The sequence below is a fragment of the Cucurbita pepo genome, chromosome LG06, assembly GCF_002806865.2.
Source record: "Cucurbita pepo subsp. pepo cultivar mu-cu-16 chromosome LG06, ASM280686v2, whole genome shotgun sequence".
Taxonomy (NCBI): domain Eukaryota; kingdom Viridiplantae; phylum Streptophyta; class Magnoliopsida; order Cucurbitales; family Cucurbitaceae; genus Cucurbita; species Cucurbita pepo.
Window position 1 is genome coordinate 3,278,381 of NC_036643.1, and position 21,270 is coordinate 3,299,650.

Below are 21,270 nucleotides of genomic sequence, written 5' to 3' on the forward strand. Positions count from 1 at the left end.
ATAAGACCAATTTTCGGTGTTCATCAAATAAAAAGGAACAAATAATTGCAATGTAATAACATGACTTGATAGTAGCACATAGTAAAGTGAATGACCGACGTTTCTAACACGGTTACATATAAACTTCATAAAGTGCAACTGAAAGATAAACTCAACAATCTAACAACACATCCAAACACCAGATGTCACTTCAAGTCATATTAGATCGTGAAATATGCCAGACCAAGCACGATGAAGTAATTCAACGTCTAAGACGTGTTTAGGAAGCCTCAGCAGCCGGTTGAGTCAAACCAGACTTCACCAATAACTTGCCCACCGACTCAGGTGAGCAAACTTGATACTTGACATTTCCAGAAGGTGAAAGGAAAACCTCAGCCAATTCAAGCTTATCTGAAGTAAGACTTGTGCTGTCCATGGTTTTGCTAAGCACCTTTAGCGCAAGCTGGATGGCTTCTTCCCTAGTGATGTCATCCTTGTAATCCTGTTTTAGCATCGACTGTGCTGCCTGATTGTTTGCACCAACTGCAGCAGCCTTCCAACCACCATAGTTTCCACTCGGGTCGCTCATGTATAATTGAAAGCCATAATTTTTATCCCATCCTGCAAACAGAAAAGAAACACCAAAGGGACGTAAACCACCAAACTGAGTGTAGCCTTGCTTTGTATCACAAAGGGATTGAACCAGTTGCTCAACAGGCATCGGCTCTTGGTAAGCGTAAGTATATCGCTGGGCTTGAACTCTTGCAGTGTTGATTAATATGTTTGCATCAGACATTATCCCAGCCACAGCACATGCAACATGATCATCAATTTTGTACATCTTCTCTGTCGAAGTTGAGGTCTGCAGGAGTTTGGAGGTGACCTTCTTTTCACCTACCAAAACAACTCCATCTTTAGACAATATCCCGATCGCAGAACCTGCGTTGCCAATTGCCTCCATTGCATATTCAACCTGGTAAAGACGACCTTCTGGAGAGAATATTGTTGTTCGGCTATCATATCTTCGAGACATTTTTAGTTTTCCTGTTACAAAAAGAGCAGGACAGTTAGAATAGACAATCTGGCAGGGCAGGAGGATTGACAAACAACAATGGGGACAAATTTTTTTTTAATGTATTCATATATTTTTATATGTTTCAGCACTTTCAGACATTATGAATTGTATTATATCTGAGGATCTAGAAATACATTTCTATATTTACATTGCAAATCTCCCTCTCTCTCTCTCTCACCCACACCCAAATAACTTCAGTTTGGTTCCTCCAATCCCCACGAGTTGCTGCTCGCCCATAACTTCAGTTTGTCTCCCCTCTATATTACAGAATAATTTTTTGTTCCCCTTTAATGATCCAAATTTCTACTCTCTTAGAGAGAAAACTTCAACTAAGAATCTAATAGGGACAAAACAGAATACAGTAAAAATGATCCAAATGGAAGAATAAAAAAACTACAGATAGCACGACAGTATTAATTTGTGCACATTACAGAGACACAGGAATGAGTGGTCTAGCTTAACAAGTCCATACTCCAGTGAAGAACTTATAAAAAAATGAATGAATGGTCCAGTTCTCTCGCTCCACCTTATAAAGACACATTTGCAAGGGTAAATATTTTAGGGAGATGCCCCATTTTGTAACCTACAACAGGTGTTGAATCCAAAAAATGAACTGTACCGTCTTGGGTGATAACTTTCGAGGCTATCTTCATTGACAATAATAGAGAGAACACATTGACTACTAAAGAAATTTCCAAAATAGAACTCGGTTGAGAATTCATTAGATTTTCTCCAACCTCTAGAGTCAAAATAGTTGAATCTAAAATGTAACAGCCCAAGCCTACCACTAGCAGATATTGTCGTCTTTGAGCTTCCTCTTTCGGGTTTTCACTCAAGGTTTTTAAAACGCGTCTGGCTAGGGAAGGAGAGGTTTCCACACCCTTATATAGAATGTTCTGTTCTCCTCTCCAACCGATGTGGGATCTCACATAAAATCTCAGACCTTTTCAATAAGAGTTAGAGATAACAACTATACTTGCATTTGTTTTGCCAAATAAACGAATAAAGGAATTAGAACAGCTTTGTTTACCCATCAAAACGATCACACCTACCTCTAGAAAACCAGCTTTTCGAATCAATTATAAACAGAAAAGCTAAAGGCTCAAAAAACTCCCACTATATCATTCATGCATTTGATTGGTCTTCAACCAAGGGATCCATTCGATATCCATCCAACAAGGATAATATGCCGGGGAAATCTCCACATTCATTTCCCAACTAACACCGCATTCCACGTCTCTTAATAAACCTAGAAGTTTAGTACCAAATCATAAACAAAACAAAGAAATGGATCGTAAAATCCCACGCCTCTTAAAACTCAAACGCCATTTCAAGGTTCCACTGCTATGTTCAACTCATACTGACCACTACTCATACAAAAAAATTTCACTCTCCCTCTACCTACACTATGCCGGAAGTAGGTAAACGCTGGCCAACTTCAAGAAAACAAAATTCCCCAGTAATTCCTTCTAAATCCGCTCCTCTGTTTCGAAATTTGATATCGATGCTACCCAATACTAGAGGAATCATTATTCCAAATCGAACAATTAATAGAGAAGTAGTAGAACGTCACCTGCAAGCGAATTTCACAAACAGCAACTAATTGAAGAAAAATCTTTGTCAGCTAGCCCGCCCGCTCGCTCGCGCTAATCGCTGATGTCGTCCTGAACAGAACAGATTTGTAAGTTCAGCTATAAAGACACCGGCTTCTTTCTCAAGAAAACTTCGCTTTGCTAGTGGGCTTGATACGGCCCATGAGAGTTTGGGCTTCTCCTGAAATACCGATCCGGCCCAATTAATATTACAATTCTTTTCCATATAATAAATGGCCCCAATTTTCATGTTTTGCCTTTTCCTTTTCCATTCTAAAAATATATATAATTATTAAAATAATTGTCCATCACACTTAATTAGCCCACGTAGAACAACTATAATTAGTGATTGTCATGTTGACAATTATTTTAATAATTATATTTTTATTTAAAATTTTAAATTATACTATAAATAATTTTGAGTAAGAAATCTGAAAAAACAAATATAACTTTTAAATATTTTTTTTTTGTCAAACTTAATGATTATAAGTAAAATGATCGAAGAAATTATTGGATGAAAATCCCGCTAATTTAGGAAATGATCATGGTTTATGATGATAGAATACTGTCTCCATTGATATGATGCCTCTTAGGGAATACCAAAACAAAGTCACCAAAGCTTATACTCGTGGACAATATCATACATTACTAGAGTCGTGTTTCCAAAATTGGCATTCATGTGTATAATAATAATAATAGTAATAATTAAGAAAAATGAAAACAGTATTCAGAGAGTTAAATTTTTTTTATAGATTCAATATATCAAAAATGATGAACCAAGGAGCGTCTCCATCTCTAATCTCAACCGAGGACGAACTTACACCCTTCAAAACCTGCCACAATCAAGCAAAAAAAAAAAAAAAAAAAAAAAAAAAAAAAAAAAAAAAAAAAAAAAAAAAAAAAAAAAAAAAAAAAAANAGATTTTTTATAATTAAGATCTCGTTTGATAGCGATATCGTTCTTATTCTTTGAAATTTATGTTGTCCTCTTAAACATTCTTATTGTGATTTTTTTCAAATTGTAATTGAGGATTTTTTAAAATTTTAAATGTTTAGTTTAAACTATTTGAAAGGAACATGTTGGAAAACAGATGGCGAGTGATGAACTCACTTGGATCCACTGTTACAAGCATGGCAGTTCCTCCAAAATCGCAGGTACCGCCAGTGACCTTGGTTTTCTGCCAGTAGCTATTGAAAGCATACGAAGCGTGTGCCACAATAGTGTCAGGTTCATAGCAATGTCCATTAGGCTGAATGGCCATGCAATCGGCTCCTGACCCACAAGCATAATCCATGGCTTCTTGAATTATTGCATCAGCCACAGACGGCTTAGCCACACACCATGCTGCACCAGACGATCGTGGCTTCCCCCCATGTGCTGCTGGAGGTGAACCAGGTGGCGGAGAGAACCCCATTGGTGGGCTAAGCCCCTTATGACTGGGTGGCCCAGAAGCATGTTTAGGTGGGGTAGGACCATAGTGGTGAGGTGGGCTTGGAGGACCAGTTGGTGGGGTGGGGCTGGAAACGTTCTTAGGAGGATATGGGGCTAAGGGGACGGAAGGGGTCATTGGGATGCTGCTAGGTGGGCTTGGTGGAGGGCTTCGGCTTCTGGTAGGTACATTAGGCTGAAAACCTGGCGGTGGTGGGGCGCGGGAATACATTATCCCAGGTGGTGGCGGTGGTGGGGCGTGGGAATACATCATCCCAGGTGGTGACGGCGGCGGTGCTGGTGGTGGTGGTGACTGAGGAGTTTGGGGCGGTTCATCTTCACAGAAAGGAGGAGACTTTACAGGCAATGGGATTGGTGCAAGTGAATCAAAAGGAGGCAATGAAAATGGGGAGTTAACAGTCAAGAATTTCAGTTGGGGTTTTGAAATAATCCCCTCTTGAATTTGTAGTTTCACCTTCTTCAAGAACTCACTGGTTGAGCTTCTACCAGCATCTGCAAGAAAGAAGTCTCATGAAATCTTATAAAAACAGACACCACATTCAAAAGAACAGAGCTTGAAAATGTAAAAACATAATCAATTACCACTTGGAATAGCCAGGGAAGGGGATAAAAAGGCAATAGAGATGTAAAAAAAAGACAACCCACAATCGCTCCATAGCTCAATGAGCTGTTCAAATGTTTTGAGCTCGAAGCGGCATTTATACAAACACTTGGTGGGCAAACCAGGTAGAAAAGCGAGTAGAATTAGGAAGAAAGCAGAGGTAGCCATGAAAGAATAAATACGACTCGTTCATCAATCAAATTCAACAGCACAGTGATATAGTGAGTGTGGTGCAATGCAGAGGAGATGAAAATGTAAAACAATAATCAATTACCACTTGGAATAGCCAGTGCAGTGGATAAAAAAGCAATAGAGATGTAAAAGAAGACAACCCACAATCGCTCCATAGCTCAATGAGCTGTTCAAATGTTTTCAGCTCGAAGCGGCATTTATACAAACACTTGATGGGCAACCCAGGTAGAAAAGCGAACAGGATTAGCAGGAAAGCAGAGGCAGCCATGAAAGAATAAATACGATTTGTTCGTCATTCAAATTCAACAGTACAGTGATATAGTGAGTGTGGTGCAATGCAGAGGAGATGAAAATGTAAACCTGCGCTGGTCTGTAAACATAATGGGTATAGATTCTTGCTTGAGAGATGAGGAAGATGAAGAAAATGGGAGATTTTGTTACCTTTTTATGTTGCTTTCTTGCTACTCAAAGATGGATTGACTGTGCTCCCTATCTGCATCTGTGATTCCGCTTTTTCAAAGTTCGCATTATTGGAAATCTTCCTCCAATCAATACGTTAGGATGATGTTATTGCCTCTTTTAAACTCGCTTAACCACAATTACTTTGTTGAAATTAAATAATTAATATAATTTTAAATTAGATATGGCTAGGAGCTCGGTGTCACGTTTATGCTTGTCCAAAGCATGTTATCTGTGGCCGCATGCCAGTTTTAAACCTCGTTTACATGTTTTCATATTAGATAGGCCTTTACCATTTCATGTTGTGTCAATATGGGGTGTATGATCGTTCACTGAGATCATGTGTACACCCACCAGACCTAGAATGCCCCCAAAATGTAGGATACGGGATGCGATTAGTCGTAAATTCTTCATGCCCTGAGTTATATGCTATAGTAAGTTGTGGTGTTTCTATCTTTGTTTTTAGCCATGCAACGTTGTTTTCTTCGATTCTTTCAAATCGTTTTCAAATGCATTTTCTCGGTCACGTTTTTTAAAACATTTCTCTGACTTGAGGCCTGAACATACACTGACGTTGTCTGTGACGTCCGAATTTCTCATGGTTGACTTATTAGTTGGATTAGAACAAATGTCTTAATCTACGGGTATGTTTCAATTAAGACATTCTCCATCATAATTTATAATTCAACTATTTAATTTGTAATTATTTATTTTTTTTGTTAAATGAAAATTTTAGAAATTAAAAATTAAATCTTTAAAAAAATTGTAGCAATTATTTAAATATATTTTCACCATTTCTTTAATTCCGACAATGGGAATCAAATCGAGGTAAGGCAAATTATTTAATAATTTAAAAGAAAAAGTGAAAGTAGGGGTAAATCCGTCAATTCATGTTATATTTGGGCCCAACGGCCCAATACCAGACCAACCCAACGTCTGGGAACCACCACATGACCAACATAATGCCCAATTCAACCACTCTGCTATTCCAACGGTAACTTATCACTGTCTTCTTCCTCCTCTCTCCCTTCCCTCTGCATTTCTCCACACCATTAAAGACAGATTCGAGCTTTTCAGCTGAACCAGAGCTCAGAAGAAGAACATCCCAAATGAATATGCGGCCTTGGGAAGACGACGAGGAGAAGGAGAGACTGATCAAAGTGGTGGAGTATTTGGAGCCATTGATGTCCAAAGAGCTTCTCTGCAAATTCCCAGACAACTCCGCCTTTGATTTTGATTACTCTCAGAGCACCATTTGGTCCCCTTTGGTCCCTCGGCCTTACCATTCCATGGATTTGGATTTGATTACCCCCATCAAGCTTCCTTCCGATTCGGAAATGGCTGCGTCGTCGACGACGGTGGAGAAGAACAGCTTGAAGAAAGCTACCTCCAACCTCAAGAAGAAGCTTCTCTCCAATGGCGTCAGTATCCGTTTCGGGATCTCGAAAAGCAACAGGAAGATGAAGAAGATGAAGAACAAGAAAATGGCGGCTGATTTCTCCCCCAAGCCTCTGCAAGCTGCTGCTTGCTACCCACATAACAAAAAGGTGCTTAGTTTTTGAATTTTGATTCTGTTTCAGTAAGATCTGGGTGTATTGTTCTTGGTGTTCTTGATGTTCTTCACTGCAATTTAACTTCCAATTCCATGAATGTTCAGGCATGGAGCAAGCTGCTGAAAGCAGCCACCAAGCATTTCAAGAAGAAGAAGAAGGATCCTGCATCTCAAATGAAACTCTATTTCTAAAGCAATGATTCATAGAATCATCATTTTACAGTGTTCTTATTTCATTTCCTCTGTTTTTTGAAGAACAGAATATGTGTAATTAACTTTATTCCATAGATTTGTTCCATAGATTCTCATGAAAAAGCAGACCCATAAACAAAGAGATTCATGGGATCAGATTAAGCCAACATGATATCAATCAAATTCTGAAATGAAATGTAAGAGGAACCACCATGAATGACGGCGTTTCTACTTTTCCGGCTAATTTCTTTCATTCTCTTCCTCACCTCCTCCCCTGCTGCATCGTCGTCCGCCATTAAAGATCGAATAGCTTTCTCGATCTGATCGGCAGTCACCAGATATCCACAGTCCCTATGGTAATCGATCTTCATCTCCACCGCTAATTTTAATTCTCTAACAAGCACGAAGGCGTTTATCTGTTGCTCGGCGTACTGCGGCCAAGCTACGAGCGGCACGGCGTGCCAAATGCTTTCCAAAACAGAGTTCCATCCGCAGTGCGAAACGAACCCACCAATGGCTCTGTGGGCTAAAACATCCACTTGTCGAACCCACCCACATACTCTTCCTTTCCCTTTAACCCTCTCCCGGAATCCCTCCGGCAAGACATCGTTAAGATCGGTGTAATCGGACGGTAATTCGAACTTCTTGTGCGGCGGCGGTGGCCGGCGCAGAGACCAGAGGAACCTCACTCCGCTACTTTCCAGCCCTTTTGCTACTTCCATGACTTGGGCTGGTGTGAAACATCCCCGACTACCGAAGCACAAGAACACCACCGACGACGGCGGTTGATTATCGAGCCAAACTCTAATTTCCTTGCTTTGATTTTCATCTGGAGTTGGCCGATTTTCGCTTTCCAGGTCCAGCACCGGCCCCACCGTGTAGATCGGAGGGATTCCGTCTTCAGAGAGTGAACTCAAAGTATAGGGTTCGAGTTCCGCAAAGGTGTTGACAATGATTCCTTTAGATTCCTTGAACTTTCGAGCGTGTAGCGCCATGGAACTGAACCCTCCGCCACCGTTAAACGCAAACTGAGGCAAAACCCCCATCGGAACAGGGTGGGCGAAATACGGAATGATCGAATCAGCCTCCGATTTGTCAAATTCGACACCGATTTGTCGATCGCGGGTTTCGATGTGAAACATTGACCCGAGAAATCCAGCGCCAGAAGTGAAGAAGATGTACGAATCGACGCCTAATTCGTTACCCACATCGATCATGGAAGAACAAAACAGATCAAGAACCAAGCCAACGACCGGGACGGCAATGTCGCTAATGGCATTTTTTACTAGGGCTTTGTAGCTCTCTATGTAGAGAGAGTAGTATTTCTCGAAGGACTGGGATAAGATCTGGCGCGAAGGAGGATCAGGAGGAAGGGGGAGATGGATGACTCGAATTCGGGGCGTGGCGGGAGAAACGGCGGCGGTAGGTGGCGGGGGATCGGAGATTCCATCGGTGGACGTCGGCGTAAATGGGTATTTCATGACGAGAATGGTGGCGTTGAATCGACGGTGACGATCGAGAAATTGAGTGACGAACTTGATCGTGGAGACGAGATGGCCCACTCCCGACGACGGGACAAAAACCAGCTCCGCCGTCTCCATGTCTCTGATCGCCGGTGGAAGTGGAAGAGAGAATGCCTTGCCTTTCTTCGCCGTCGATCTTGTTTCTCTGAAATAAATGGGACGATTAAAATTTTAAATTAATAATTATATCATTTTATTTATTTAATTTAACTCAAATAAATGGGACAATTAAAATTTTAAATTAATAATTATATCATTTTAATTATTTAATTTAATTTAGTTATCACCTAAAACGTTATTAAAAGTTATTATTTTTTCAATAAAAATAAAAAAATAAAAAGAGGAAAATTCATCTCTCTGAGGTCTCGCTTTCTGGCTGGTCTCTTAGTCATATGTGCCCGATCCGACCAATTCAGTTGAATCTCATCGAAACTCTTTGTATCGGTCCGGCAAGATTTATCGCCGTCGATGGCCTTTTCACCCGCAGCCGGTGGCCGGAGTTCTCGAGACACATCCATAGTCGTTCTGACACTTGAATCCGGCGAAGTATATATAGTTGCGAGCTTGTCTTCGAGGAACGACACCCAGCTGATATACATCGATCCCACCACCGGCGCTCTTCGCTACCATGGGAAGTCCGGCCTTGACCTCTTCAAGTCCGAGTCCCAGGCAATTGATTTCATTACCAACGGATCGCGATGGCTTTGCAAGTCCTCTGTCCAAGCTAGAGCCATTTTAGGATACGTTGCCTTGGGCGGTTCTGGTTTACTTTATGTCGCCACCAAACTTTCAGCCAGTGTTTCGAATTTTCCTGGTGGAGGAACCATTTTCACGGTGTTGGAGAGTCAGTGCATCAAGGTTTTGCTGCAGAATCCGCAGGTTCAGGGGAAGGGGGAGCTCAAGAACGTACAAGAATTGGTCGAGCTTGATATTGATGGGAAACACTACTTTTGTGAATCAAGGGACATCACGAGACCGTTCCCTAGCCGGATGCCGCTGGATAAGCCTGACGAAGAGTTCGTTTGGAACAGTTGGTTCTCGATGGCATTCAAGAACATTGGATTGCCTCATCATTGCGTTACGCTTCTCCAGGTTTTTCTTCTCACTTAATTCATCATCATCTCCAAAATCTTTAACAGGTTTCATGGTATGTCGTGAATTGTGGCAGTGTTTGTACTGCTGTCTTAGTTGGTAATATTGTGTAGGGGTTTGCAGAGTGTCGAAGTTTTGGGAGTTCCGGTCAGATGGAAGGCATTGTCGCACTTATTGCTCGTCGAAGCAGGCTGCATCCTGGCACTCGATATTTGGCCAGGGGATTGAATTCGTGCTTCAGCACAGGTATTGTAGCGTTTGTTCAGTACTAGAAAATAATTCATTACCCATTGCCGTAGTTCACTGCCCCTGTTTATTCCTGCTGTTTGTTGATTCATTCCCTCATATGAACAAGTAATATATTCAAGCTCCTAGTTACAAATACTCCAAATCTGACAGGGAACGAGGTTGAATGTGAGCAACTGGTATGGATACCTAAAAAGCCTGGCCAGAGCACTCCTTTTAACACATACATTTGGCGAAGGGGCACTATTCCAATTTGGTGGGGTGCAGAGCTGAAGATCACTGCTGCAGAAGCAGAAATATATGTTTCTGATTGCGATCCTTATAAAGGAAGCGCTCAGTACTATCAGAGGTTGAGTAAGAGATATGATGCTGGGAAAATCGATGTCGTTGGTGGAGGAAATCGGAACAAAAAAGCTTTAGTTCCTATAGTTTGCATAAATTTGCTTAGGAATGGAGAAGGAAAATCAGAATCTATTTTAGTTCAGCACTTTGAGGAATCTGTGAATTTTGTTAAATCAACGGGTAAACTTCCATATACTAGAATCCATTTAATAAATTATGACTGGCATGCAAGCACAAAGTTAAAGGGCGAACAGCTAACGATTGAAGGGCTGTGGAGGCTTCTAAAAGGCCCTACTATATCAATAGGTGTTTCTGAAGGGGATTATTTACCTTCCCGCTTACAGACCAAGGATTATAGAGGTGAAATCATACATAATGATGACTTTGAAGGTGATTTCTGCATAAGATCCCATCAAAATGGGGTCATACGATTTAACTGTGCTGATTCTTTGGATAGGACCAATGCAGCTAGTTATTTTGGTGCTCTCCAAGTCTTCATGGAGCAATGCAGGCGGCTAAGGATATCTTTAGATAATGACTGGGGAATGGGTTATCGTTCAATGGATACACAGAGTGGATATACAGCTCCACTGCCACCAGGCTGGGAAAAAAGGAGCGATGCTGTGACAGGGAAAACATATTATATTGATCATAATACTAGGACCACAACATGGACTCATCCTTGTCCTGATAAACCTTGGAAAAGATTTGATATGCCATTTGAAGAATTCAAGAGATCAACAATTTTATTTCCAGTTTCTCAGCTAGCAGATTTGTTTTTGTCTGCCGGGGATATTCATGCCACCCTTTATACTGGTTCCAAAGCTATGCATAGCCAAATCCTTAACATATTCAATGAAGAACCAGGAAAGTTTAAACAATTTTCTGCAGCACAAAATATGAAAATTACTTTGCAGAGAAGATATAAAAATGCTGTTGTTGACAGCTCTCGACAAAAGCAGCTGGAGATGTTTCTCGGAATGAGGCTTTTCAAACATCTTCCATCAATACCTATTCAGCCTCTTAATGTATGCTTTTGAGAATTTTTCGGACCATTTGATCTTCAATACCTAATAATTTGAGAATTATGACTCCTATTTGTTAATTATTTATCTATTTTTCTTATTTGGGGGGTATGGGGTGTGGAAGACGCATGGTTTTATTGTGCCTTTTATGATTTTGTTTATTACTCAATGCACTAGTTAATACATATTTTCCTATTTATAAATGATAAGAACGAGAGATGATTTCACCTCATGCTTAGTGTTGATGATGGCACTGGGTATCCCAATGGTATTAGCTTTTGAAAGAAGTTCCATTATTTAGGCTTCACAAGAAGCGTCCTTTTATACGCTTATGAGCCTCTCCTTGGGACTATATCTTTAAAGAGGGTTTGTGCTGTAGCTATTCCTGGTCTACCATGTGACTTTTTTTTTCCTGTTTGATTTTTCATATCCTGGCTGAAGTATTGCATTATTTCCTTTGGTTATTGCCTTATCATGCACATATGGTTTATCGTGTGTTACTTATGCTCCACTTTTCTGTCTGTTGCATTGATTGACTATATGGATTGGTGTAGGTACTCTCACGAGCATCCAGTTTTTTACTTAAACCTGTTACCAACATCTTTCCAAGTTCTAATGGTGGAGCTGGTCTTCTGAGTTTTAAGAAGAAAGGAGAGATTTGGGTACTGGAAATTCTTTTATTATCTGAATCATATGTTCTGATGGAAACATGATATATAGTCAAATTTCCTATTAACCTTGCTCCTTGAGAAACTTGACGTTATGTTTGGTCTTGCTTGCTGGCTTTTCATGAAATTATTGTGTTCTTTGTCCTACAGGTTTTTCCGCAGGGTTCAGACGTTGTTGAACTCTTCATTTACCTAACTGAGCCTTGCCATGTCTGTCAGCTTCTTCTTACTGTATCTCATGGTGCAGATGATTCAACTTATCCTACAACCGTTGATGTAAGGACTGGCCGTAATTTAGATGGGCTAAAACTAATACTTGAGGTTTGTATTCTTTCCTAAAAATTTACCCTTCGTGCTTTATGATCATGGGGCCTCTTTTATTCAATTTCATGAGATGTAGAAGGTACAGCTCTTAAGTTAGTGCAGTCGCATAAAGAAATTGCTTTGCTACGCTGCTCATTCATGTGACATTTACTTTGTCTAAAAAAAAAAAAAAAAAAAAAAAAAAANTGATTTCACTCAGTTACAAATCCTCAACAGTTGTTCTATTGCATATTGGATCATTTGGGTGTTTTCCTCTGTTACTTATTACTTGTTGATGCAGTTACATGAAACACTAAAAGGACCTTTCACATGGTCAGCCGATTGTTAAACAATGTTGCAATATATCCTCGGCATATTGCTTCTAGTTCTAGCTTTTATATATTTTTTTTCAAAATGAGTTAATTTAAATTCATAACAAGTTACCTACACCCCTCTATACTTGTATCCAGAAATAGAACTGCCCTATTTCAAACAAAAGGAAACATTCATGAAGCTGTATGTTCTTCCATCCATGTGTTCCTACATGCATGGATCATTAGTATGTATGTAAATGGTTAATATGAGTGTGTGGTTATTGTTGTTCCTAAATAGTTTTGTTGTTTCTTGGCAGGGTGCTTCCATTCCTCAGTGTGAAAATGGGACAAACCTTCTAATAACCTTACCTGGGCCAATAAGTGCTGAGGATATGGCTATCACAGGGGCTGGTGCACGCCTCCATTCCCAAGACGCATCAACATTTCCATTGTTATATGATTTTGAAGAACCAGAGGGTGAACTGGACTTCCTTACTCGTGTTGTTGCTGTTACATTTTATCCTGCTGATTCTGGGAGAAGTTCAATGACACTTGGTGAGGTGAGAAATGATAACTGGTTGAGTTACACACTCAATTTCTAGAGGTCATCTTGTCCGCTAACTGGTTGACCTTCTTTATTATTATTATTATTATTTTAATTGTTATAGCCCGCTAATTTACATCTTTAGTGATTCTCTCTCTCTCTCATCGTTTTTTCCCCTTATTTCTTTGTCATATATCATATTACGTTAGGATTTGCTCTTACTTCTACTTTATAATATATTTTACTTTGTTGACGTATATTGTAGATAGAGATCCTTGGAGTTTCTCTTCCTTGGAGGGGAGTGTTTTATGATGAAGGACCAGGTGGAAGATTAGCTCACCTCACTAAAACGATTCATAAGGAAATCAATCATTTTTCTTCCGGTTCAGGAACCAACCCATTTTTGGCCCCTTCATTAAATGAAGACCTTTCAGAACCTGTTAAAACGAGTGCTTCTGCAGACCAATTAATTGACCTTTTGTCTGGAGAAGTCACATTTACAGATACAATTTCTCAACCAGTTAGCGGAACTGCTGTACATCAGGGGGAGGACTTACTTGATTTTTTGGACCAGCATGTTGGATTTCATGGTGCTGAAACCGACGTCAAAGTTTCTCCAGCAGAAGATCCAAAGGTTGCCGATAGTTGTTCCCAACTGTACATAAACTGTCTCATATCCCTTGTAGGACCTCGCATGGTATGTTTCGATTTCTTATGTTTCGTTTGGTTATCATGATACCATTCTAAATGAGAGCAGTGCAATGAGATTTCAATTTTTTGAGTTGCATCAAGAGTTGGCAGCCTCATCCTACTTACAGATCATGGGCTAACCTACAAATTAAGTGACAATAGCCTAACTTCAAAACTGGCTAACCTGAAAGTAGATGATAGGAAGCAAATAACTAGATAATATAAGATGCTTAGCTCATCTGAACAAGTTGAGCAAAAAATGAAAAGAAATAACAAGAAGAAAAAATATAGGATAATGGCCTCCCGCAATGCATAATACATGCTCTATGAGGGCTGAAAAGGAAAATCCAGGATAGCTTTCTAAAAAAGTCTATTTGCTCGGAGTGGATTTTGGGTTGGTTACAAGAGGTAACAGATAAGGGAAAGGAAATTAGGACGAGGTTTTCAGTAAGGAATCAGCCGGCAGAGCTTTTTTTAAAGCCATTTCTTCACCTAATATTGGGAGTCAGCACTTCAGTTATGATAACTTTCCTTTAGCTCCAGATCCAACTAAATCCCTTTCTGCACGTTGATTATTGAATTGGTGGTTTTTAAATCAGAAAGAACTAGGAATTTCTATGATAGCTAGTGGTAATAGCTTTTAAGTTAGGAAGAGACGGTGGCTTGCTTTGAAGTGTCTAGTACAAGTTCTGGGATTCCACTTAGTTTCAAGGTCATCTTATGAACACCATCCAGCAGATGGGGAATGCTTGGGCATGACATTATTTGAGTGGTGTGTGCGCAAACGATGGATTTAAGACAATCTTTTCTAATAGAAGAATGAAGACGATTTAATCATCCTGTATTTTTATTCTAATCCTAATGTAACATATTTAGACAGATAATATTTATGCGAATAATACAGGAAAAGAAGCTCAGCTTCCAAGAAGCCATGAAACTCGAAATTGAGCGCCTCCGGCTAAATCTTTCAGCTGCTGAAAGGGATAGAGCATTATTATCAATGGGAACTGATCCTGCTACTATAAATCCAAATCTATTGCTTGATGAAATTTATATTGGAAGGTTATGTAGATTGGCAAACAATCTTGCATTAGTTGGGCACACTTATCTGGAAGACAAAATTACTGCTGCTATTGGTCTTGATAAAATCGACAATCTTGTGGATTTCTGGAACGTCACAGAACTTGGAGAGATCTGTTCTGGTGGAACCTGTGAGGTGCGTGCTGAAATTAAAACACCAGTTCAATTTCCCTCTAAAGCATCCTCAGTGGGAACTCCCCAGCCTGTCTTGTTATGCTCACAATGCCAAAGAAAGGTTTGTAAAGTATGCTGTGCTGGGAGAGGGGCTCAACTTCTAACAAGCTACAGCTCAAGGGAAGTCTCAAACAGTGGTTATTCAAGCCAGGGAGGATCAGGTCATGGGAGCCGAATTGATGTCTTGAATGGTTTGGATGGTGTTGTCTGTAAAAAATGCTGTCCCAACGTTCTGCTTGATGCATTGATCTTGGACCATGTAAGGGGATTAATTAGCGCACGAAGAAAGGCCCGTGCAGACGATGCTGCATATGGAGCTCTGAACCAGGTGATTGGATCATCAGTAAGGGATTGGATGTCTGGAAAGAATCTGCCTGATGCTGGCCAACGAGTACAAAAGGTCCTAAGAAAATTGCTTAATGGAGAAGAGTCTGTTGCTGAATTTCCATTTGCCAGCATTTTGAACTCGGTAATATTTTGAGTCTTACACACACAAAAGCTTTTTTCTATCATCTGCATTACATGTGACTTCCTCATTTACGAATATAATTATGAGATTATATTTTATATTCTACTTTTCAAACCTAATTAAAAAAGAAAAGGAAATTAAAATATTCACGATAGTGTATGAGATTTTATTTTGAGAAAAAGTAATGACTTTACATTTAGGAGTAGAAGAATAAAAACTCTAGTTTTGGGTGGAGAACTGCTTGAATGAGTGGTGTTTGGCAACTTTGAATTACCAATATATATGGTTGAAATCTTTATTTGTCACCATTGCATTTTCAAAAAGTTCACATTATGGATAGCTCTATCGAGGGAAAAGACCTATAATAGAAGAGGCTTGGTCTCATAATGTTAGAAGCTATTGCAAAGCGATGACCTCTTACAAAAGCTTGGTGGACATGATTTTTGCTCTTTTACGTGGCAATGAAAAGGAAACAAATTTTAGGAGGATGTCTTGGTTGATGACAAATCATTCAAAGATCTTTTTGCTAGACATGCAATATTTGTACTTTGTAGCTTTGTAGTTAGCTTGGAAGTTATTTCCATCGAACATATTAGCTTTGAAGCAGTAATTGCTTACAATTTTCGGAATTCATTGCCATTGATATCATTCCATTAAAAGATGATTGCCCTAGCCTTGCGTTCATTACAAGGTTAGTATACTGCCTGCTGAATTTGGCATTGTTATCAGTTCCATTTTGCCAGACACCTTATATCCTGGAAGAAATGAAATGGAATGTGATTTTGTCTTTAAAAAAATACTGTGATATAGAAAAGTCAGTTCAAGATACTCGCAGTTTTAATCTCTTGAAAATTATCTGATATTATTCAAATAATTGTGCCATCTAACTTGCAAAAATCTTCCATTTTGTTGACTTTGTAATTCATAATAAGTTGCAAGTTTTGTGTAATTGTAGGTGGAAACAGCAGTGGATTCAGCACCAGTCTTGTCATTGCTTACTCCCTTAGATTCTGGTTCAGTAGGTTCATATTGGAAAGCTCCTCCGAATGCTACTTCGGCTGAATTTGTTATTGCTCTTGGTTCCGTTTCTGATGTTAGTGGGGTCATCTTGCTTGTGAGCCCTTGTGGGTACTCTGCGGGAGACACTCCAATTGTAAGTACTGACATTTGCGTACTTAATATGCTTCTTTGTTAGTGTTAGTTGTCAATAGGTTTATAATTAGAACCTATATAGCCATTTACATGAGATTGAAAGTATTCCAGCAGTGTACCTTGCAAGGATCTAGTTAAATATGTCAATGCGGGATCATTTTGGACGGTTCTCAAGGACAAGGAATCGTTTTAACCAACAGTATATGACATATAACCTTCCCAATGTTTTTTTAAAACAACTCCTCAATGATATAATACAAATGAATGAAAGCTCGAGAGATACAAACTCCCAAATAGTGAAAAAGAAAAAAAGATACTAATAGAAAATACAACCTTATAGAGATTAGCCAAGAAAATAAATAAACATTTAAAGAACCATGAACTTTTTTAATATCTTTGACTGAAAGACGGATGAAACTATGAATAAGGCCTCCACCAAATGCTGATAACTGATAGCTACTTCAAATCTTCCAAAGAAAACCAAGAACCAATTGCCAACAAACAAAAAACCTTTTAGTACCGTCCATGTGGAATCCTAATGCAACAAGATCAAGACTTCTCAATACCAAAAAATTGATTTCATCAAACTAAACTTCAAGCCAAATTTGCTTATGACTCCTCGAAAAGCTCTCCATGTAATGCACCATGTCCAGGATTCGAATTAGGATTTGGAATCTGGATTTGACACTTGATGCCTTGACATTCCCTTGCATCCCCTACAACATGACCACACTACCTATTTATCACTTCTAAGAGTGAAAGCTATCCTCATAGACCAACATGAGTGCTTTCAACATGCATTGTTCTACTCACATGTTTCCTAAGAAAATTTTCGGGAAGTTATCCAATATAGGATTGCTTCAAGTTAACATTTTAGTGGCTCAATCATAAGAACTCTAAAATTAAACATGGTGAGCATTGAGCAATTCTATATTGGGTGTTGGATGGCCTCCTGAGAATTTTCCTACAAAACATGTAAATGGGGACAAAGCATGCTGAAATAACCTGTGTTGTGGGGATAGTCTTCACTCTTAGAACCGATAAGTACATAATGTGGTCTTATCACAAGGGAATATTGGGGCTATCAAGTGTCGAATATGGATTTCAAATCCTGATCTAAATCTTGGGCATGAAGTGTTACACTCCAGCTTTGCAAGAACAACTCTTCCATAAAAAGAAGCTTTGGAAGAACCATCACCAGCAAAGAAGTATAAATTCTCGTCATGCAAGTTAATCCAATTACTTTAGAGAGGGTGGAACAAACTTTGTAAAGCTAGAGCATGATACAACTTCCTTCTTAAACCACAGGAGAAATTTCACTAAACTCAAGACCACAGACTTCTATAATGAAATTTGGCCCATAGGGATGAAGAAATAGGAGTCTTCTTGTCACAATCTTGAAATAGTAAGTCAAAAGTTAATAGAAAAATAATCTACAAGAGCATCAGCCTCCTTACTGAAATCCATTTGGGAAATGACTGATTTCGCACTATTCAAGCTTACCTTGGAGTTAACATTAGAGATTTTACCACGAGGTGTAGGGTTCTTTGTCAAGTGAACAACTTCTCTTGAAAGACCCCCCTTTTTTATGAGAATAATGCAAAGGATATATAACCTTCACAACGCGTTGGTTATATCTTTTTGACGTGTCCATTTGTTTTACTAGAGTCAGTTTGTGCTATTATGTAATGTTGCATTTTGACGTCATGTTTCTGTTTCGACCTTTTAGTACCAGTATGCTTCTTTAATATGAAACTGTGCATGTACGCACTCTCTTGTTGTACGTACTATGCAACTGATGGCCCCAAAATATAATTATCTATATATCAATTTTTTGTTACCACCATGGCGGCGTCTCCTCAACATTTCATGAAATGTTAAAGAAATGCAAAATCCGAGTACAAATAATTTCGTCAGTTAGACTGTTTTGCTTTACACATTACACGTTTCGTTGATTTGAAAATAACGAGATGGCACATTTTTATGGGGGAAAAATTTGAACCATGAATTTGGAATATATTATTATAGTGCTTTGGAATCTTGGTGGGGATTGAATTCTTGTCGAATTTGAGACTTGCACTCTTCTCTCATTGCAGGTACAAATCTGGGCGAGTAATTTTATTCACAGGGAAGAAAGGTCGTATATGGGGAAGTGGGATGTCCAATCCTTGAATCCATCTTCATTTGATTTTTCTGGGCCAGAAAAAGAATACAGCGACAATAGAGCACCTAGGCATGTCCGGTTTACCTTTAAAAATCCTGTTAGATGCCGCATCATTTGGATGACACTACGCCTTCAACGCCCTGGTTCCAGTTCTTTTAATTATGAGACAGATTTTAACCTCTTGTCTCTAGATGAAAATCCTTTTGCACCAGTTAATCCGCAAGTTAATCTACGTGCCTCGTTCGGAGGATCAAGTAAAGCTATTCCTTGTCTTCATGCTAGACGAATTATTGTAGTTGGAATCCCAGTGAAAAAAGAGACGGGTCTTGATTCATCATCAGGCTCTGATCATATATCTAATAGGACCTGGTTGGAGAGAGCCCCTCAAGTAAGGAGATTCAAGGTAGAAATCCTGCTGTGATCTATAATGCCTTAAATCTGTGGCGTCTGTCAAACTTCCTGTAATACTAATTTGCTGTTAACTGCCCTTTTGTTTTCTCTAGGTTCCAATTGAAGCCGAAACGGCTGTGGAGAATGATATTGTCTTGGAACAGTATCTATCTCTAGCGTCACCAATGATTGCTGGATTCCGTCTGGAGGCTTTCGGTGCGATAAAACCTCGAGTTACCCATTCACCTTCTTCAGATGCACAAATCTGGGATGCATCAGCTACGTTTTTAGAAGATAGGCACATCTATCCTGCTGTATTACATCTACAGGTTTCCGTTGTTCAGGTAATTAAGTCTTTGTTTAGTTTACAGCTTTAACATAGAAACATATGTAGCCAGAATACAATCGATGAACTGTTTTTCATGGACAACAATTATGCATAGAAGGATTCCACTTTTCTCATTTCCAAGCATAGTTTCTGCCTTCTATCTATTCCGTCACGAACAAAATTTTCGTCCCGATGACGATGAGTATATTTGCTGGAATGCATAATTTGTCTTTTTTTTTCCTGGGAATTTACTGTAGCATTCCATTGATGATGTTTCAAAAGTCATTTCTGTATGATTGAATCATGGAGGTTTCATTTCATTAAAAATGGTTACCATTACTACTCTTACAGGAGCCTAATACTGTAGTAACTATAGCCGAGTACCGACTACCGGAAGCGAAGGCTGGAACAGGATTTTACTTCGATCTTCCTAGACTTGTCCAAACGAGGAAAATTATATTCAAACTTCTCGGAGACGTTGCAGCGTTTTCCGATGACCCAGCAGAGCAAGACGATTCTGGATTCAGGGTTTTTGCAGCAGGGTTGTCTTTGTCCAATAGAATTAAGCTGTATTACTATGCAGATCCTTATGAACTTGGAAAATGGGCAAGTCTTTCTGCTATATGATGCTTGGATGTTGTTGCTCTTACTCCAAGGGGAAAAGAAAAATGCAAAAATGGTCTTTGTGATTCATTGTGTTATTTGATTCCATTCTTTGTTGTGATGCCAAAATCTAACCCAATATTCTTTTACGTATTAATACCAAATTAGGAACTTAGAACAAAAATTCTCTATGTCCGATGTGAATTGGTCTGTATTTGTGTGACCATATCAATTGCTCAAGATTTTGATCCTTTTGAGTTGGGATTGAGTATCAGTTCAGTTCATTACTGCCCAATAGTTTACAAATGCATCATATTGACAATTTAAACTTGATTTGGTATGATGCTGGATTGTATAAGCTTCTAGTTGGGTGCTACACGTACACGAGTTTCTACTAGTACTCGTGCACCACGTACACGAGTTTCGTGGTCTTCAACACAAACCCCACCCCCACCTCTCTCTATATTGATACCCATGCTCCCAGCAGCTCTCTCTTGCTTTCCTCTTGTTTTCTTGTCGCTGCGGTTGTTAATGTCCTCTTTTTGTTGCTGAAAGTTTTAAAAGGTGTTTTGAAGTGATCTGAACTATGACATAAGATTTTGAATTGATGTAAATAATTTGTTTTGGGTTTGAGACCATCTCAGCTTCCACCCAAGTTTAGCATCCCAAAAATAAGGGAGAACCCATTTATGTGAGCCTACTAGTGTGCTCGTGAATGCTTAAGTCAGAATTTCCAAGCCACACCGATGCGGGTTGTAGGCCATGTAGTTTATGTCTGTGCGAGCATATTTTACAGGAGATATACACAAGCGGTAGATAGGTCCCCCACTTCGATTCCTGTCCCGCCAACACCTCCCCTTAATTGAGGCTCGACTATCTTAGTCATTTTTTACTGTGCATTCGAAGAGCCTCGACTCCTATTGGAGTCCTGGAGTCCTTTGTTCTACATTTGAGGATTCTATTGACGTGACTAAATTTAGAGTGTGACTCTGATATCATGTTACAAATTACGACTTGCTAAATTTAAGGCATAACTCTGATACCAGGTGTGACTCTGATATCATGTTACAAA

At 39.3% G+C, this 21,270-nt stretch overlaps 5 protein-coding genes across 8 annotated transcripts; 2 read left to right on the forward strand and 3 right to left on the reverse strand.

The window, feature by feature from the left end:
• Positions 1-19: 19 nt before the first annotated feature.
• Positions 20-2,737, reverse strand: LOC111797449 (proteasome subunit alpha type-4-like). 2 transcript variants are annotated; one of them, XM_023680442.1, is made up of 2 exons: positions 2,628-2,737; positions 20-1,023 (listed from the first exon to the last, which is right to left on the reverse strand). In XM_023680442.1, the coding sequence occupies exon 2, from the start codon at positions 1,010-1,012 to the stop codon at positions 260-262; it is 753 nt and encodes a 250-aa protein (XP_023536210.1). In that variant the 5' UTR covers positions 1,013-1,023; positions 2,628-2,737; the 3' UTR covers positions 20-259. The 2 variants fall into 2 exon arrangements, with proteins under 2 accessions (XP_023536210.1, XP_023536211.1); XM_023680443.1 differs by lacking the exon at positions 2,628-2,737 and adding an exon at positions 2,456-2,572.
• Positions 2,738-3,324: 587 nt separating this feature from the next.
• Positions 3,325-5,242, reverse strand: LOC111797334 (formin-like protein 20). 2 transcript variants are annotated; one of them, XM_023680313.1, is made up of 3 exons: positions 4,971-5,242; positions 3,757-4,587; positions 3,325-3,479 (listed from the first exon to the last, which is right to left on the reverse strand). In XM_023680313.1, exons 1-3 carry the CDS (start codon positions 5,041-5,043, stop codon positions 3,448-3,450), a joined length of 936 nt encoding a protein of 311 aa, XP_023536081.1. In that variant the 5' UTR covers positions 5,044-5,242; the 3' UTR covers positions 3,325-3,447. The 2 variants fall into 2 exon arrangements, with proteins under 2 accessions (XP_023536081.1, XP_023536080.1); XM_023680312.1 differs by lacking the exon at positions 4,971-5,242 and adding an exon at positions 4,678-4,959.
• A 957-nt stretch (positions 5,243-6,199) lies between these two features.
• Positions 6,200-7,301, forward strand: LOC111797546. The gene is made up of 2 exons (XM_023680582.1): positions 6,200-6,894; positions 7,005-7,301. The coding sequence occupies exons 1-2, from the start codon at positions 6,457-6,459 to the stop codon at positions 7,089-7,091; spliced, it is 525 nt and encodes a 174-aa protein (XP_023536350.1). The 5' UTR covers positions 6,200-6,456; the 3' UTR covers positions 7,092-7,301.
• On the reverse strand, positions 7,164-8,764 carry LOC111797545 (anthocyanidin 3-O-glucosyltransferase 2-like). Its single transcript, XM_023680581.1, has one exon. The coding sequence runs from the start codon at positions 8,690-8,692 to the stop codon at positions 7,250-7,252; it is 1,443 nt and encodes a 480-aa protein (XP_023536349.1). The 5' UTR covers positions 8,693-8,764; the 3' UTR covers positions 7,164-7,249.
• Positions 8,765-8,952: 188 nt separating this feature from the next.
• Positions 8,953-20,458, forward strand: LOC111797544 (probable phosphoinositide phosphatase SAC9). Of its 2 annotated transcripts, none has more exons than XM_023680579.1 (12): positions 8,953-9,706; positions 9,820-9,952; positions 10,106-11,322; positions 11,874-11,981; positions 12,138-12,308; positions 12,922-13,164; positions 13,414-13,845; positions 14,743-15,561; positions 16,517-16,714; positions 18,810-19,280; positions 19,381-19,611; positions 19,947-20,458. In XM_023680579.1, the coding sequence occupies exons 1-12, from the start codon at positions 9,083-9,085 to the stop codon at positions 20,220-20,222; spliced, it is 4,923 nt and encodes a 1,640-aa protein (XP_023536347.1). In that variant the 5' UTR covers positions 8,953-9,082; the 3' UTR covers positions 20,223-20,458. The 2 variants fall into 2 exon arrangements, with proteins under 2 accessions (XP_023536347.1, XP_023536348.1); XM_023680580.1 differs by having other exon boundaries at positions 9,603-9,706; positions 9,830-9,952.
• Positions 20,459-21,270: the final 812 nt, after the last annotated feature.